Source organism: Sceloporus undulatus, chromosome 5 (assembly GCF_019175285.1).
Source record: "Sceloporus undulatus isolate JIND9_A2432 ecotype Alabama chromosome 5, SceUnd_v1.1, whole genome shotgun sequence".
Lineage (NCBI taxonomy): Eukaryota > Metazoa > Chordata > Lepidosauria > Squamata > Phrynosomatidae > Sceloporus > Sceloporus undulatus.
The window spans coordinates 38316397-38335520 of NC_056526.1; the positions used below are offsets into that span (position 1 = coordinate 38316397).

Here is a 19124-nt window from a genome sequence, read left to right on the forward strand (position 1 = left end):
AAACAGGGCTATCATATCACCTAATAACAATCTCTTCTCCAGGCTAAACATACCCAGCTCTCTAAGTCTCTCCTCATAAGGCATGGTTTCCAAGCCCATCACCATTTTGGTTTCCCTCCTCTGGACACATTCCAGCTTTTCAACATCCTTTTTGAATTGTGGTGTCCAGAACTGGACATAGTATTCCAGGTGAAGCCTGAACAAAGCAGAACAGAGTGGCATTATTAGTTCCCTTAATCTAAACACTATACTTCTATTGATGCAGCCTAGAATCGCATTGGCCTTTTTAGCTGCTGCATCACACTGTTGACTCATGGTCAACTTGTGGTCTACTGGGACTCATAGATCCCTTTCATATGTAGTCTTGTTAAGCCAGGTGTCCCCATCCCATATCTATGCCTTTAATTTTTTCTGCCTAAGTGCAGTACCTTACATATCTCCCCGAAGTTAATTTTGTTAGTTTTGGCTCAGCTTTCTACTCTATTGAGGTCATTTTAAATTTTGATCCTCTCTTCTTCCTCCGTTAACACAGTATTCTGGTCTTGAAGGAGATGCCGAGTATCTCTATGCAGACTGTAATATTTCCTCCATTATTTAGCTGTCATAAACACACACACACACACACATATAGTCTCTTTTTGCTTTGTTTGCAGGTGGTTGTCATGTGTCAGTCCAGCATCTGATGTTACTGAGTGACAAGGAAATCTCTGCACCTATGCTATTTCTTTTGCTCTACATCCTTACCAAATGTTTAATAGCAGTTATACTCAGAAACAAAGCTGTGTTACTTTGGAATCTGAGTATGCAAAATGATCTTGCAGCACCTTTGAGACTCACTGTGCAAAAGAAGTTGTGGCACACAGAGTGAGTCTCAAAGGTGTTGCAAGATCCTTTTGCATTTTATTGTATTGCCTTTGCATAGATCTTGACCCATGGCGACCTTATGGATGAGACATCTCCAGCCCCCCCCGTCCTCTACTGCTCTGCCCAGCTCCTGTCCACTCATATTTGTGGTCCCTTTAATTAAGTCCATCCATCTAGCATGTGGCCTTCCTCTCTTTCTACTTCCCTCCATCTTTCCTAACACTGTTGTCTTTTCCAACAATTAATTCCTTTTCATGATGTGTCCAAAGTATGACAGTCTTAATCTTGTAATCTTGGCATCTAGAGATATCTTTGGCTTGATCTGCTCTAGGACCCATTTGTTTGTCCTTTTGGCTGTCCATGGAATCCTTAGCACTCTTTTCCAGCACCACATCTCAAATAAATGGATTTTCTTCTTATCATCTTTCTGACTGTCCAGGTCTCACATCAATACATTGGCCTGTATGATTCTGACTTTTGTGCTGAGTTGTATGTCTTTGCGTTTTAGGAGCTTTTCTAGCTCTTTCATAGCTGTCATTCTTAATCTTCTACTGATTTCCTGGTTGCAGTCCCCATTCCGATCATTGTTTGATCCCAGATATGAGAACTCTTATACTATTTCAATTTCCTCATTGTCTAGTTTGAATGTGTGTAAGTTCCCTGTGGTCATTATTATTGTTTTTCTTATATTCAACAGTAAACCTGCCTTTGCACTTTCTCCTTTGATCTTCCTTAGTAGTTAATAATAATAATAATAATCAAATTTGTTCCTGTGAGGTTCTCTGCTACTATTATGGTGTCGTCAGCATATCTCAGATTGTTGATATTTCTTCCCTTTATTTTCACTCCTCCCTCTTCCATGTCCAAGCCTGCTTTCCTTACAATATGTTCTGCATATAAGTTGAATAGGTAGGGTGATAGGATGCAGCTTTGTCTGACTCTTTGCATACATACATACTACTAGTAGTGGTGTACGTGAGAGAGGGAAAAAGTGGTCCTTAGGACCTAGAGGGATCCCAAGGAAGCATTTTGCTTGGCTGATGAGGCTGAGCTTGGGAAGACCTGGAAATGAAAGTAAAAAAGACCAAGAGGCACATGGAAGGAGCTGCTGCAGTTGCAGCTGGCACAGAATGCAGCCCTCTGTAATTAAATAACAATTAGTTAGTATTATTACTCACCGTAATAATGCTCTAATAATATCTCTAGTAATACCATATCATTTATCAAGGCAAGGTGATCCCAGTGCAAAGGGGGAATATAACCAAGCAGAGGAGGTGAGTTGGTTGTGTTTTGGTTGTTTATTTTTAATGGGGAAAGAAGGCAGGCGAGCGAGGATAATATATAGAAAAATACCCCTGAAGCAATACTGTGTGGGTTTGCAAAAGAGTATTGGATTAAAGATAACCCTTAATCCTGTCCAGAAATTATTAAAATACAGTTTCAGATATACCTTGCTTCTTTAAAAATGCAGTTTGGAATAAATAAATAAAAATTGCAGTTTGGAATCAATATGCAATTTGGAATAAATAAATAAAATGTCCCAATTTGCTTTTTCTGGGGCAAGATTGGAAGAAATTAGGAAATGAATGGTGATCAGAGCAGCTTTCCAATCTGTTGAGGATTTCCTACTATTTTTTGTTAGTCTGCAGTTCATTAAATATTTGGTGCTTTTCTTCCTTTATTTGCTATTTCACTTACAAACCTTTTTACCCATGTTCAGCAGCAGAAGAAAGGTTGGATTGTTTGCTTGATCTGGTATTCATAATGTGACTTTTACAAAGTTAAGTAAGGGAGCAAAACAGAAATGTTTCCTTTTTAAAGAAAAGAAAAGTTCTGCAATGTTATTTCAACCTGGAAACCCCCTGGGATAGTTTATTGCAAGTTTAGGAACAATAGGGTTAGTAAAGTAGGGAGATTGCGGCTCCCAAAGGCAGCTGGTGCTTTCTTGGCTACTTCCACCACCGAGGTGCACCTAATGCCGGCCACCTTTGCTACGCGAGTCCGGGGATTTGAGGCCTTGAATTAATGTTGCTCCAGTAGAATCTAAACACATGAATTGTGGCTTTTAAAGCACCCTAGGAGTGAACTAAAGACAGTAGTTCGCGTGAGGAGGGCAGTGAGGTAACAAAAAGGTGGAAAAAGGAGAAATTGGACTCAAAAGTGTTACATTCCCCCATAAGGAGGTTACAAATGGCTTTCAGTTGCCTGTTGCACTGCCATGATGCTGAAAATATGCAGGAAAAGGTGGAGATGGAACTCTAAGGCGGTGGGAAATCTGTTCAAATAGTTGCTGAGAAGAACAAAATGTAAAACATCAATGTCTTGGAGGTACCCTTTGGGTGGATATAGGAGGAGACTCGACATGGTCCTACAGTTTTTCTCAAAGGACCTACATTTTGTGGTGCCTTTGTCCTCCTTTCTGGGACACTTGGTTCCCCCGAGTCTAAACTGTTAAAATATAAAGACTAGAAGATGAGTATCACAAAAAATATAATCTTAAATTTTTGGAGTTCTAGCCCAAACAGGGTGGCTAGGCACCCTCCTTTTCCAGGACATGCCCTACATTTAAAAACAAGCTTCAGTACAGTATTTGGAGTTTTAGTCCAGACAGGGTGGCCAGGCATTCTCCTTTTCCAGGACATGCCCTACATTAAAAAAATCTTAAATTAGAGTTTGTAGTTCTAGCCCAAACAGGGTGGCCAGGTGTCTTCCTTTTCCAGGAGACCCCCTACATTTCAGCCTTCTCTCCAGGAGGAGGAATTCCAAAATGTCCTCCCTTTTGAGCAGGACATTTCTCATGGTTTCCAAATCTTCCAAGAAGCATGTATTTATATTTCTAGGAGTGTTTTTAGCCTTTAGTTGGTAATGTCCTGCATTTTTATTGAAGGTCCTGCATGTTGTGGTGCCTTGACCTTCTTTTTGGTGAGGACATCTCGTCGCCCTGACTCCAAAAATATTAAAATATAAGTTTGTTGGCTGCAGGTAACCTGTATATCTATCATTCGGTGTGCAAAACAGCACAATTTGCATAAGACCAAGGGATGTTGTGCTCCTGTGGACTACTGTCTATATGGTTTCTATAGGGAGCCTCCATAATGGTCCTGTAATAACCAGTGCAATCTTCCAGTCTGGATGGATAATGCAAACTGTGGTATTATCCAAATGTTCTGGCTTTGAGAAAGGTTTGGAAACACTGAGATTCAATAAATAGGTATTCCTTGTTGTTTTGTGGGCTAAAATACACTTTTGGGGCCATTTTGCTGTCATGATTTCCAAGCATTTATTTTGCAGGTTTGTATCTTCCCAGTATAATCCAAGATTCTTGGGACTGTGATAATTAAATGGAAAAAGATTGCTCCTTCATGTTCTGGATACTTGATAAACAGACTGTTGTGTGGTAGATTGCATTTGCAGTAGTTGTTTGCAGATGTTCTGAGGTTCATGATTTTAGTGGGCTGATGATATTTGGTATTGCTTACAATCTTGAGGTGAGGGCCATGCAGAGGAATGTTGTATTATATCCAAAACACACTGCAGGAATAATGCAGTTTGAGACCACTTTAAGTGCCTTGGCTCAGTGCTAGGGAATTCTGGGAACTGTAGTTTTGTGAGACATCTAGCCTCTGAGAGAGTGCTGGTGCCACAATAAACTTCAATTCCCAGGATTTCCTAGTACTGAGCCAGGGCAATTAAAACACTTTTAAACTGGATTATTTCTCTGTATTTTGGACCATAGTAGAATCATAGAATCGTAGAGTTGGAAGAGACCAATAGGGCCATCCAGTCCAACCCCCTGCCATGCAGGAAATCCAAATCAAAGTATCCCTGACAGATGGCCATCCAGCCTCTGTTTAAAGACCTCCAAGGAGGTCTTTGGATTAAAGTATAATAGATGCAGGAACCTGGTAGAAGAGAAGGTAGCAGAAATTGGTCATAATATTGTATAGATCTAAGTGTTGGAGCATATAGATTGGAAATATACCTTTTTCTTCTGTTTTACATATTTCCCTATAGTAGCAGATGTTGTATATGTTTGTCAAAATGGAAGAAAAACTTGATTTTTAAAAAAGAAGAAGCTATGACAAAATATATAGTGCAGTAATGCCATTTATATACATGGTGAGTACTTTAGAGTGGCCTGGATGTTGTTAGACATTGCCTTGCTCTGCATAATAAAATTAAACTCCTTACTACTTAGGATGTGCAGAGTTAATAAGGCTGAAATGGCAAATACTGCTGAATGACTATAAATAAGATGGCAGTACGTATATGGACTGACAATCTCAAGGTCTTTACCACTGATTGCATCTGTTTCAAAATAAAATATATTTAAAGAAGACATGGGTCCAAAACATGCTGCAGAAATAATCCAGTTTGAGGCTGCTTTAACTGGCCTGGCTCAATGCTAGAGAAATATGGGAACTGTAGTTTTGTGAGCAGTGTGACCAATGAGCCTCAAAGATATTTCCCGGCATGTTTTACCAAAATCCCGGAATGCCCCCCCCCAAAATTACCAAGAATATTAAGTCAAAATCCCCGGAAAGTTCCCGTAATGTTAATATGGCAGATCTTTTGCAAATAAACGTAACCCTCGTTGAATAAAAATAATTATAACTTATATTAACTCTCAAAATTACCATTGAACCAAACAAAGAATCTTTCGGTCCTTCTAATACTTTTAAGATATTTATTTTGACATGAAGGGGGTACAGGAAGCTTTGTGCCAAATAGAAATGTGTTAGGCTGCAACCGCACTGCAGAAAGAATCCAGTGTGACACCCTGGCTCAGTGCTATGGAATCCTGGGAATTATAGTTTTGTGAGACATTTAACCTTCTCTGTCAGCAAACTCTGGTGTGATAACAAACTACAACTCCCAGGATTTCATAGCACTGGGCCATGGCAGTTAAAAACAGTATGAAACTGGATTGTCTCTGTAGTGAAGATGCAGCCTGAGACACATTGCAGAAATAATCCAGTTCAAGACTGCTTTAGCTGCCCTGGCTCAGTGCTAGGGAACCCTGGAAATTGTAGTTTTGTGAGACATTGAGCCTTCTCTTATCAGAAAGAGCTCTGGTGCTACAACAAACTACAATTCCCAGGATTCCCTAGCACTAAGCCAGGAGAGTTAAAGCGGTCTCAAACTGGAGTATTTCTGCAGTGTGTTTTGGACCTTAGTTACTAAAAATGCTTAAGGTCCAATCCATACTGCAGAAATAATCCAGTTTGAGACGGCTTTAACTGCCCTGGTTCAGTGCTAGGGAATCCTGGGAATTGTAGTTTTGTGAGAAAGAGCTCTGGTGCCACAATAAACTACAATTCCCATGCATCTGAGGAAATAGGCTTAAGTCTAGGAAAGCTCATGCTGCCAACTTTTCTTTCAATGAGTCTCAAAGGTGCTACAAGATCTCTCTATCATTATCACCATTATTATTATCATTATTAAATCCAAATGCACCTGAAGAAGTGGACTTAAATTGGCAACACTGATATACTGTAGGGCAGACTCTTTCTCTGGGGCTGTGATCTGAAAATATGGAGGCAATTCCCTTGTCAAACCAGGGAATCCTGGGAATTGTAGTTTGTTGTGACGTGTGTGTGTGTGTATGTTTATATGTGTATGTGTATATATAGTGTGTGTATATGTGACTGTGTCTGTATGTGTGTGTGTATATATATATCTGTATGTTTGTGCATGTATATATATATGTATATGTATATATGTCTGTGTGTTGTGTATATATGTGCGTGTATATATTATGGCTGAGCTTTTCTTGAGGGCGGGGCGACCACTCTCCTCTCTGATTGGCTGAAAACCATTAGTGTGAATCCAAACAGGAGTGGTTGCTCTGGTAGCCTCTAGCTCTCAGGGCTGGAGCTGAAAAGTCCCTGAATCCTCCCGGAATAGAGCCAGACACGGAAATCAAACAGAAAGCACTTAAAAAATAATATTCCAATTCCCGGGAGAAACGCCCAAAATTGACAACACTGTTTGTGAGACATTTAGCCGCCTCTGTCATAGTGCTCTAGTGCCACAATAAACTACAATTCCCAGGATTTCCTAGCATTGAGCCAGGGCCATTAAAGTGGTATCAAACCAAATTATTTCTGCAATGTGCTAAAGAAACGTGTGAATTGTAAACTGATCTCTGTCAGGTTGATGTGAACAGTATACATAGTATGTAAATTATTTGCAGTTAAAACAAGGGCAGGTTTTTTAAAAAGAATTTCGAACAGTTTTAATGTTTCCCCCCCCCCCAAAAAAAAAGGAAAAAAGAGGTATTGTATGAGGAATACATAACATAGTCTAAACAATATATAAAAAACTAGTAGTAGATTTGTTGTATGTCATGAGGTTTGTGCTGAATCTCATTTTGATTTTACTTTTTGTGTTAAACTTCACCTTGTACTATGGTCTTTTGGTTTTAGCAAATAAAGTATTGATGAACTTTAAAGTATCCTGTTTCTACAAATCTGGATTTCTAATTCTTCTTCAGATACAATTTGTTTTGTTGCGCCCGAACAATTGAACTTTTTTTTTAATTTGCTAAATGCAGCTAAGGTTAATTGAGAACACCTTTTCCTATTCTGAATTTGTAATGTGAAATGTCAGAACACCATGCTGACTCATAACATACTTTGGTACTCTAAATCATTTAGTTGCTTGATTTCATCTCTGTATGCCTAGTGGCACTACTATAAAATTATTTCTTTTGACATATGTCTTCCATATTGTAAGCACTGGATGTACACTCAGAGAGTATAGAAGCCTGCTCTGCCATAAATTGGATTTTTAAAATTTAAAATTTGACTATTTCTGTGGTCTCTTGGAAATCAGGGACTGCATTTGAAGCTTGTTTCAAAAAAGGTGGGTGGGCACTTGGAGATGTTAATGGGAAAATAATGCATGATTAACAGATAGAATCCTGACATCTAAGCAATTCTGCCTGTACTTTAAATATTCTCCAAAATGGACCCTTGGATTATTCTTGGATTTGGTTTCTTGCCTGACAGTGTGAGTATGGCTCCTTTCATCGGTGTGTGGATAAAAAAAATTAGGTGTGCATCTTACCTTTTGTTCTCTAAAATCACACTTCATGGTTGCAGATGAAGAAGTACTGAAATGTTATCTGAAGATGCCAGCCACAGACGCTGGCGAAATGTCAGGAATGAACTCTTCTAGAACATGGCCACACAGCCTGAAAAGACCACAAAAAACAGTTAAATGCTTTTTCTAAAGCTGAAGAAACCAGAGGTGGTTAGAGTAAGAGTTGGTCACTGTGCAGACCCAGTCCATTGGACCTGATGTCAATTGAGGATGGGGTATTAGTACACCACTTGTAGTCGTTGTTGTTTTTATTTATGCCCTACTTTCCCCCCAAGATTGGAACTTAGTTGAGGCCATTTTTGGACTAAGGAGATATAGTAGACTTCATTGTCATTTTACAGCAAACTGGGAACTGCAGTTCCCAGCAGCCTAGCCAGCATAACTGAGGGCGAGGAATGGTGGGAGTGGCAGTACAAAATTATCTGGGGGGCTACATACCATAATTCCTACTTATTGGTCTGTTGTAACATATTATGACAGGTAGAAGCCTTAGAAGGGCTTATGGTTGGATCTGACGGCGATTCTGTTGATGCCCTGACTAACATCTGGGACAACGATCTCTCCAGGGCTATACACAGTATCGCTCCTAAGCGTCCTTTCCGGCCTGCTTCCAATAGAAAACCATGGTATACAGAAGATCTCCGGGAAATGAAGTGGGCTGCACAACAACTAGAAAGCAGCTGGTGGAGACACCAGCGCTTATCCGACAAGACACTCCATGAGGCTCATTTGAAGTCATATGGAGTGGCAATAGATGCAGCAAAGAACTCCTTCTATGCTGCGCGTATTGCGTCTGCGGAGTCACGTCCAGCAGAGCTGTTCAGGGTGGTCAGGGAGCTGACTCAGCTTCCCCCCACCCTGAACCCTATTTTAGAACCAACTATAGCCTGCTGTGACGATTTTAACAACTTTTTTGCAGACAAAATCTCTCGAATAAGGGCTGATCTTGACGCTGGCATTTCAACAGAAACTATAGAAGAGGTATCCAGAGCTTCTGTGGACTCTGTTAAACTGGATCACTTTGAGTTTGTTCATACCAATGAAGTGGACAAGCTTCTTGGAAGTGTTAGGAAGACGACATGCTCTCTCGATCCCTGTCCTTCTTGGCTGACCGTCCAGGGTGGTGATGTTATAACATTACTGTTACAACATATAATCAGTGCATCATTCAGGGAGGGAAAATTTCCATCAAGTCTAAAACTAGCAACAGTGATGCAGTGACTAAAGATGGTGTCTCTCCTCTGAATGCCTGCCTGGAGTCGGTAATGGGCTGGATGAGGGAAAACAAACTCAGCCTGAATCCAGAGAAAATGGAAGTACTGGTGATAGGTCTCCCAGGCCTTAGAAAGGAAATTTATCCACCTGTCCTGAACGGGGTCACACTTCCCCTGAAGGATGAAGTTTGCAGTTTAGGAGTACTTCTGGATTCGTCTCTGCAGTTGACATCTCAAGTAGATGCGACGGTCAGAAGTGCTTGCTATCAACTTCGGTTGATACGCCAACTGCAGCCCTTTCTGGGCCAAAGGGACCTTGAAACTGTGGTACATGCTCTGGTAACCTCTCGATTAGATTTCTGTAATGTGCTCTACATGGGGCTACCCTTGTATCAAGTCCGGAAGCTTCAGTTAGTACAAAATATGGCAGCCAGATTGGTCACTGTTGCATCCAGGTTTGACCATATAACACCTATCTTGAAAGATCTTCACTGGCTGCCCATTCGCTTCTGAGCGCAATACAAGGTGTTGGTCACTACCTATAAAGCCCTACATGGCTTGGGCCCGAATTACTTGAGGGACTGCATCTCCCCATATGATCCACTCCGCACACTCAGAACATCTGGGAAGAACTTACTGGTAATTCCACCTTCCAAATATGTTGCTACATCCCAGATGGCCTTTTCAGTGGTGGCCCCACGGATGTGGAATGATCTACCTGAGGAGCTCCGTCTGACAACCCCCCTAGAAACATTCAAAAAGAGGCTTAAAACTCTTCTTTTTTGTCAAGCCTTCCCCCCTGAAGAATGAAGTTATCTACCCTGTTGCCATCAATTCCCTGCTTACCCTTGAAGGCGAATGATTGTGCTTAGAGTTCTGTAATTTTATGGTTTTAATTGTCTGTACACCGCTTTGATCTATTGAAAAGCGGTATATAAATAAAATTTATTATTATTATTATTATTATTATTATAGTTTTGAATAATGAAGGAGAATGGTGTCAGTCTCTCTTTTTTAAAAATTACTAGTTTGTGTTCTAGTTAAAGATGGAATCTTCTATTTATGATTTCCAAAACTGATCTAGAATGCCAGGATAGCACACCTGTTTTATCTCCTAATTTGAGGGTCCTATGGTGTCTTTTCAAAGAAGCTTTTTAAAAAAATATGTTCTCACTTAATTCTGAGCTTGTTTTGATTTTTAGACTGGAATACGATACAGGTGGAGCATCCCTAATCCAAAAGCCTTCTAAAAATTAAAACTTGGCGCTTTGAGGCTTAAACTTTGAAATATTTTGGATTTTGATTTTGCAATACAATGAGTAGTATGTACCTGCACTGTCTTTGCAAGGCTGGAAAGAGACACAGCTGGAGAGAGAAGTGAGAATTTGTGAAATTGCAGGAGGCATAAATTCGCACCAAGCACTACACTTGGATTCCCCTTGGATGCCTCCTGCCATTTCACAAATATTATTTCACAATAATAATATGCTATGCTACTTTTTATTCCAAAATCCCCCCAAAATCCCAACTCCAAAAGACTTCTGGTCCCAATAGATCAGGGCTTGGATCTAAACTGCTTTAGTTCATAAAAGTGGGAAGAGTCCTACTGGATTAGATCAAAGGTCTATCTTGTCAATCATCATTGATGGTGATGATAATGTTAAGACAGATCTCTTCTGGCAAGCCTATCCACCCAATTTTCTGTAAAGACATCATTCACTCTTCTATTCAAGATCAGAATATTATATCTTATAATTGTTTGACTGTACTGTTTTTAACTATTTTAATGCTTGAAAATTATATGTTTTATTTTTCTATCTTATTGATATTATTGGGTTGTAATCCCGCCTCGATCCACCTGGGAGAGGTGGTAAAATATAAATAAATGTTGTTGTTGTTATTATTATTATTATTATTATTAATGTCATGCCTTTTCCCACTTTTTGAAAGCATGACCTTTAAAACAAAAACAACAAAAAGTACAGCACATTCTAATGGGTCCTTGTCCCTGTATAATCAACCTTTAAAGCAGGGGTAGGCAACCTGCGGCCCGTGGGCCGGATGCGGCCCGGCAAGGACTTGGGACCGGCCCCCACCCGGTCCTGCCACCGATTGCCGCCAGAGCCTTTGGCCTCTCGTGTGAGGGCATGGGGCCTTTGGCCTATCAGGAGGAGGCAGGCAAGGGGGGGCAAGTGGCGGGCAAGAGGGGCAATTGTCTATAGAAGCCTCCAAAACATGCATTTATATTAACATTTTTTTAAAAATCAGCAATTTTTTTTGTGTGTTCTCCATTTTTTTTTAAAAAGTGTCCTTCATTTGAAAATTTTGTCCTACATTTGTCCCGGTTTATTTATTTATTTATTTATTTATTTTAAAAGAAAATAATTATTTATTTTTTGGCTTCAGCCCCCCAGTTGTCTGAGGGACAGCAATCTGGCCCCCCGCTCAAAAAGGTTGCCTACCCCTGCTTTAAAGGCCTGCTAAAACAAAAAGGTCTTCTGTCTATGTAAGGATAGCAAGGAGAGAGCCAGTCTTAACCTAGATAGGATGTTCCAGAGCCTGTAAGGAGCCAGCAAGAAGGCCCTCGTCTGCTGTATTTCTACAGAATGTACCTGTGAGGATTGTGGGAGAGAGAGAAGGGCCTCCCTGTGACATCTCAAAGCATGTTCAGGTTCATATACAAGCGAATACAGTCCGGTCCCTCAGATAACTTGGGCTTGAGCTGTATAGGGCTTTATAGATCATAGCCAGACATTCTGATGTCCCCAGAAATAGACTGCAACAAGTGATCTAAGTGTTCCCCAGTTTAGAATCTGGCTGCAACTCTTTGGGTCAAATTAAGTTTCTGAATACACTTCAAAGGCAACAGTAGGACCTCAGTACAGTATCCGCATTGTCCCCAGTGGTGGTGCATGCACATGGTTGTGCTGCGATTAGAGACAGCCCCATTGCCTCCAGTGGCGGCGCATGCACCTGGCCATGCTGCAGTTGGGGACAATGGGACGGGGGCTTACCTGAACTCCCCAATGGTGGCATGAAATTTGGTTGAGAAGAGGAAGAAAAAATAGTACATTTTGGGAAAGGGATATGAAAACTGATGTATGGTAATTGTCAATGTTGGAACTTTGGTTGAGTTGTTTTTCATAAACTCTAAAGATTTGATAACGTGCTTTCCCCCCCTCATTGCAGTGTCTGTAATGGAGAGACAAAAAAGAAAAGAGGAAATAGAGAAAGGACTTCAGTTCATTCAGTAAGTGAAGATATTTGGAATTTGACATTTCCTTCCAATGTGTGAGGTATAGATTTCTCTAAGTACCAAAGTACCAAATTATATTAATCAGGACAAAACAAGTGAAGCAGCAATTTCCAATTTATTATGGTCGGCCCTTCTTATACACTGATTTTTTATACATGGATTCAAGCATCCACAGTTTGAAAATGTTCCAAAAAAGTATAAATTTCAAATATCAAACCTTGATTTTCAGTTTTTATAAGGGACACCATTTTGCTATGTCATTATATTTAATAGGACTTGAGCATACATGGATTTTGTTATACACGGGGGATCTTGGAATCAAACCCCAGTGTATAACAAGGGTCTACTGTAATTATAATCTTACAAGAAGGGGTGTCTCAGGCAAGGAAGCATGCCTGTCTCAGGTTTTACACAGTATTTATAAGACATTTTCTGTTACAATATTTTTATCTCAGTTTTCATTGGCCAGATCTAGACATGTGATCAATTTCAAGACCACCTTTTCATGTATGTAAAAACTCCACCCATAACATATCTCGTCATACATCTCATGACCATTTAAATTAATCATTATACATTCATGGGTGTGTTTACTAATATTCATCTAATTTATTAGACATGCTCAGTTAGATTTTGGTGTGAACTTTAAATCACCCTAGTTAAAAAAACCTGTGTTCTTGGCAACTAGTGAGAATGAAGCTCCCTTATTTTAACCTCCCTTTGTCCTTGAATCCCAGGTGCAAATAAAGAATATCTCTTTAAAGCTTCTTTGTCTAATTTGTTTTAATGTAGCCAGAAAAAGATACTATTTATTCAGTTCATGTTTTATAAAATAATTAAACCCAGCATATCTTATAAATGAATATAAAAGTTACTTATGATTAAAACTATAAAAAACAACCCCATTATTCTTAACATTGCTCAAATGTTTTATATATTTACAAATTTAAAGCCCAGTATACTTTTTATAAAGTCAACATGATATAAAAAGCTTATCTAAAAATTCTTTCTTTTACTAACTTATATTTTTTATAAAATTCTCTTTCAGTTAAAGGCCCTCAGCATTTGACCTTAAGATTAATCCCTTAAGTGATTTTAAAGTTAAAGGAAAAAACGTTTAAGGTTACGCAGTTTAGCCTTTTGTTCTGTTAGAAATATATTTTGATTATAATAGTATATATGTATATATGTGGTTCCTTACTATCTATATATAATCTAATTATAGCATATAATTATATAGTCTTACATGATTTCTACTCTGTTCATGTGTTTCTAACTCTTATTAAATCTTATGTGTTTGATTCAAATCTATTTCTCTCACAATGGAAGCTCAACAAATGTTTAGAGTAAATGTTGCTTTCATAAATAACAGTATAAATACAAAAGCCAGTTTTAAAAAAGAAAATCAGTGAAATCAAATCTCAGTTTCAAGAAACCAAAACCTATTAAATGAGTAATTTCAGAATGGCTCTATAAATATCCTGCCATTACAGAAATGGCAGTTGATGTATAAGAAAATTTGAGAGACCCCAAGTGAATGTATTTAATTTGTTACATTTGTAATGAGAACTGTTACATACTGCAAGTTTACAGCTTTGACTTTCAATTTTTGTTGTGCTTCAATGAATAAGACTATGAAAACCTGCTTGGTTTTTTTCATTGATTTTTTTTTAAATAGTCCAGTGTTTGCATAAATGAATTGTCCTGGCAATTGATTATAGCTGGAAGCACTGGATTTGCATTCATGCTTGATCTCTACTTCCAGTTTACACATTCAGTGGTAAGAGGCACACACATATATATATATATATATATATATATATATATATGTCAGATTTAACTGGAATCTGTACTGTACTGCCTACAAACCTTCGTTAAATATCTAGGCATAGAAACTGCTTAGCTACATTTACCTCATTGGATTGGCAATCTAGGGGAAAGCTTTGACTTTTCTCATTCCACTTGGGGAAAAAAGTTAGTTCCTTCTGTTCATGCACCTCAAATACTTGCTAGTTAATTGAACAACATACTTTTTGATTTAGTTAGTTAGAAATGCTCTCATTTTGTAGATGGGAATAACAACAACAACAACAATAACAATAATATCATCCTACCTTTCTTCCATAGTTGGGACTCAAGGTGGCTTACTATCTAAAACCCTCCAGCAAAAATACAAAAAAAAAGAACATTAAAATGAGACTAAACTATTCACAGTAATAAAATTATTTAAAACTACACTTGAAAAGGTAAAAATGAAAAGCAATTAAAACAGTTCTGTCTAAAACAGTACAGAATTCTATATGATTGTTTTAATCTGAGTTTTTATTTGGATGGAAGTAGCTAACAAATACAAAATGGTCAAACAGGGATTCAAATCCTGGTCATAGGCCAACTACACTACAGGCTGCATAGCATTGTAGTAACCCCAATAATTGGTCATGTTGACTGTGGCTGATGAGAATGTTTCAGTCCAAAACTTCTGTAGGGCACACTAGGAGACATCTGCCCCACAGTATCTGATTGGTACATTGCTCATTCATTAGACAGAAGATTTTATTTACTACAATGTAGTAACTTCAATTTCTTTGAAAGTCAAAAAGAAGTTTTAAACAAATAAACATCCCTGATCCTTTTTTAGCCCATATCTGTAGTTTTCTCAACATTATTCCTTAAAACGTTCCATTTTGCACAGATAGTTGACGCTGAAAAGGTGTGCCTCTGTAAGACCTTTCAATTTGGTAATGTGGAATTTTGTAGGAAGGTAATATTTTTGCTTCTGAATGTTAGTGTTGTACAGCCATAGAAAAGTGTGAAAATTACAGTGGTAGTAGCCAAAAAGACAAGACAGTGCTCCACACAGAATGTTAGTGTAAATTAAGATGGTGAAAAAGTCTGCTAGATGTATTTTGCAAGCTTATCTTTGAAAGCTGACAAATAGATATGAAACAGCATATGAAGGAGATGTTCCCTGTGCATGATGATATTGTAGATTTAGATTGACACCTTTATGCACACTAGATATTTATATTTATTTGCACACTTCTGCATTTCACGAGTTCTTTGTCTTCATCTAGGTCTACATTACCCCTAATTCAAGAAGATTATGAGGTAATTTTCCCGGTTTATTTAAAGTATCAAGTGACATGCATTGCTCTCTTGTCAAAACTGGAGCTATGGGTGGGGAGGGTAGGTAGTTTCCTGTTATGACTGAATAGATGTCAGTGTATTTGAAAAAATAAATAATACTAATGAAAGGAAACTAGGACATGGGGCAGTGGATCTGAACTACAGGAAATCCACCTCTAAACATTAGGAAGAACTTCCTAATGATAGAAGTTGTTCAACAATGGAATAAACTACCTTGGAGTGTGGTGGATTCTCCTCCTTTGGAGGTTTTTCAACAGAGGCTGGGTGGCCACCTGCCAGGAGTGCTTTGATTCCTGCATGGCAGAATGGGGTTGAATTGGATGGCCCTTGTGGTCTCTTCCAACTCTGTGGTTCTATGAACTTCACCAAACAATTTCATGTATATAGTAAACCGCTTGAGAGATAATGGTGAGTGTGGGAAGATAACTTCCATGAGGAGGGAAAAAACACTTCCCCAGTGCTACTTGCTGGAACTTCCAGAAGGAGCAGAACTATGGCAGCAGGCTGGGCACAACACCTCATCCTGTCCCAAAAGGCAGTCAGTCCTTAAGGACAACATGGTTGATGGTTCCAAAAACCAATGAAAGGTGAAGCAATAGAGTCATGCTGTTCTTCATTTCCTCCTGACCAAGTTTGTCAGAATGATAAACAGGACACCAGAAACCAAATGGAAAATGGAACCAGGAAATTAGCTTTATCCAAAAGTGCCTGGATGACCTGCTACCTGAAGCACTATGTAACAGTGATAGTTTAGAGTTACGTTTAGGGCACATATTCACTGGAGGGAGCTATATTTGACCTTGTTGTCACACTTTGTCAACACAATGTTTTACTATTAGCACACTTTACAGCACAGGCAACTGTATAGCAGATGGTAATACTATGGTTTTATTTAGTGTAAATGTGATGAGTTACAGGAAAAGCAGACTGTGGATTTTCCTGCCCAGGCCACAGTTTCCCTACATTCACTAGTTTTTGCTTACAAACCTGTAAGCAAGAGATATTTGGAGTTACAAAATAATGAACTTCTGAGTTAAATAAATAATAATAAATAAAACTATTTATATCCTCTTCTGTAGCAAGACAATCAGAGCGGCTCACACTAAAATGTCCACATACAATATAATACATAAAATTACAATATCCCCCCTTAAAATGAATTAAATATATTACAATTAAAAGAGTTTTAAAATTAATTTCATAATAAAGATAACATAAGCAGGGTGGAAGTAAATACCTGGTGTGAGGGGGTAATCATTCTGTGGCCAGGGAATTTATTTGGGAAAGGCCTGTTTTTTATGATGGACTGCAAATGGTAATTGAAATGTTGCAGGTAAATTTCTGCAAGGAGGTTCCCCCCCAACTCACAAAATCACATGCTTTGTGGTGGGAGAGGGATAAAAGATCCAAAAATACCTTGTAATTTTGTTACCAATTTTTACCTTCTCTCCCTGTGTTTCTTCCAACAGGCTTTTTTACAGAAACTGGTGCGAAACTTACTTGCAGAAGGCAATGATCTATTCAGAGAGAAAGATTTTAAGCTAGCGCTGGTGCAGTATGTAGAAGGGCTGAATGTGGCTGAATATGCAACCTCAGATGAGGTGACCATTCCAGTGGATCTGCTATGCAACCTGTATGTCAACCGGGCTGCCTGCTACTTTTCCATGGTGCGTATTGTGGAGGCTGTTTCACACCTGCATGTACTTTATTCCTCACTGAGTGACTTGCAGCTGAGCTGTAACCTGACTCCATTGAAAAGAATTGCTGCAGTGCAATGATTTGGGGAGAAATCAGCGTTTTTAGACTTGTTATGACTTGTTTGCATGTGGAAATCATTATTTGCTGCTGCATTCATGATATGGTGGCCATACATGAGAGCTTTGAAGATTTTTATAATTTTAATTTTAGAACAATAATAAATATAACAGGTATAAAGTCATTGCTTACGAACAGTTCTTTTTAACACAGCAGTCAAACACAATAACCAGTTCATATTCAAGAAGGATTTCATCCAAAAATCCATCATCTACCATATATACTCAACTATAAGTCGACCTCATGTATAAGTCGAGGTAGGATTTGGGGTCAAAATTATGGATTTTGCCGTGACCCATGGATAGGTCGAGGGTAAAACTTGGAGGCTCCTTCAGTGTGTGTATGTCTGCATATGGGAAGAGAGACTCTTACTAATAAATAATAAATAATAAAATTTTTATTTATATGCCGCCCTTCCTCCGATCAGGGCGGCTCACAACATGTTAAAAATACAGACTGTTTACAATAAAATACACATTAAAACAAACCAACAATAAAAGCCCCAAAGCCCAACCTCTTGGCCACGAAAGAGGAGGGAGGCCCACAGGATATTTATTCGGGGAATGCCTGTTGGAATAGGAAGGTTTTAAGGTCCTTCCTAAATTGGGCCAGGGTAGTAGACGAGCGGAGCTCTGTGGGCAGCGCATTCCAAAGGGCTGGGGCAGCTATGGAGAACGTCCTCTGAGTAGTGGAGACTAATCTAGCCCCAGGCACCTTCAGTAGCTGCTGCCCGGACGTTCTGAGGGTGCGAGGCGGAATGTACGGGGAGAGGCGGTCCTTTAGGTATCCTGGGCCCAAGCCATTTAGAGCTTTATAGGTAATTACCAACACCTTATAATAATAATAATAAGTTTTATTTATAGACCGCTATTCCGCAATGATCATAGTGGTGTACAGTAAAAATTGCAATACAATACAAAAAATTGCAAGGCCTCTCTCCCCCTCAAGATGGTGGTCGGGAGGAGGGCTCTTAGTCTGAGCCTTTGTTCATTGAGCTTTCGTTTCAGCCAGACGTAAGGGTGGGAGGGGGACTCAACAACAATATCAATCAATCAATCAATCACCCAGAACTCTTTCTGCTTAGCTCTTTCTTGCTAAATTCCTCTCTGGGTGGCATGGGGAAATCTGAAAGAGCTGCTATCACATTTCCATAGTGACCTGTAAATAAGTCGACCTGGGATTTTGGGGTCAATTTTTGGGCATACATTTTTAGACTTATAGACGAGTATCTCTATGTGATGACATTGTTAATAAAGTTGTACCAATTTGTAGCAAAGTAAGGTGTAATATTAATTCCTTTTATTTCCTGTAAATTTCTTTTGTTCTCCCCCCCCCCCCCCGCAATACCATTTTCCAGACTCTACTCATCCATCCTCTAATGTTAAGAACTTTCAGTGATTTTCAGTATTTTGTTATTTTTAAGTTTACAGAACCAGTAACATTGAAACTAGTTCTTTGTAGTTAGGTGCTTCATTTTTTTCTCCTGAAGTATTCACAATATCAGTAATGTGTCACTTGTCTGTATATTTTGACTACTGATGTCACTAATTTGATTGATCACTTTGTCCCCAAAGAACTTTACTTTTGTACAGTGCATACACATGTGAAGAACATACCTCCCTTTTTTCAGTTTTTCCAAGATAATGGATGATTGTGTATTTATACAGTTTATTATTATTATTATTATTATTATTATTATTATTATTATTATTATTATTATT

General features: G+C 38.8%; 1 protein-coding gene across 6 annotated transcripts in view; it reads left to right on the forward strand.

Moving 5' to 3' along the window:
- The first annotated feature begins 1923 nt into the window (after positions 1-1923).
- Positions 1924-19124, forward strand: part of ZC3H7B (zinc finger CCCH-type containing 7B) — a 66245-nt gene continuing 49044 nt past the window's right edge. For all 6 annotated transcript variants that reach the window (XM_042467086.1, XM_042467087.1, XM_042467085.1 and 3 more), the window contains exons 1-4: positions 1924-2138; positions 12375-12435; positions 15516-15549; positions 17058-17255. In XM_042467086.1, coding sequence (XP_042323020.1) covers positions 12383-12435; positions 15516-15549; positions 17058-17255 — 285 coding nt within the window. In that variant the 5' untranslated portion in view covers positions 1924-2138; positions 12375-12382. The remainder of the gene's footprint in view (positions 2139-12374; positions 12436-15515; positions 15550-17057; positions 17256-19124) is intronic.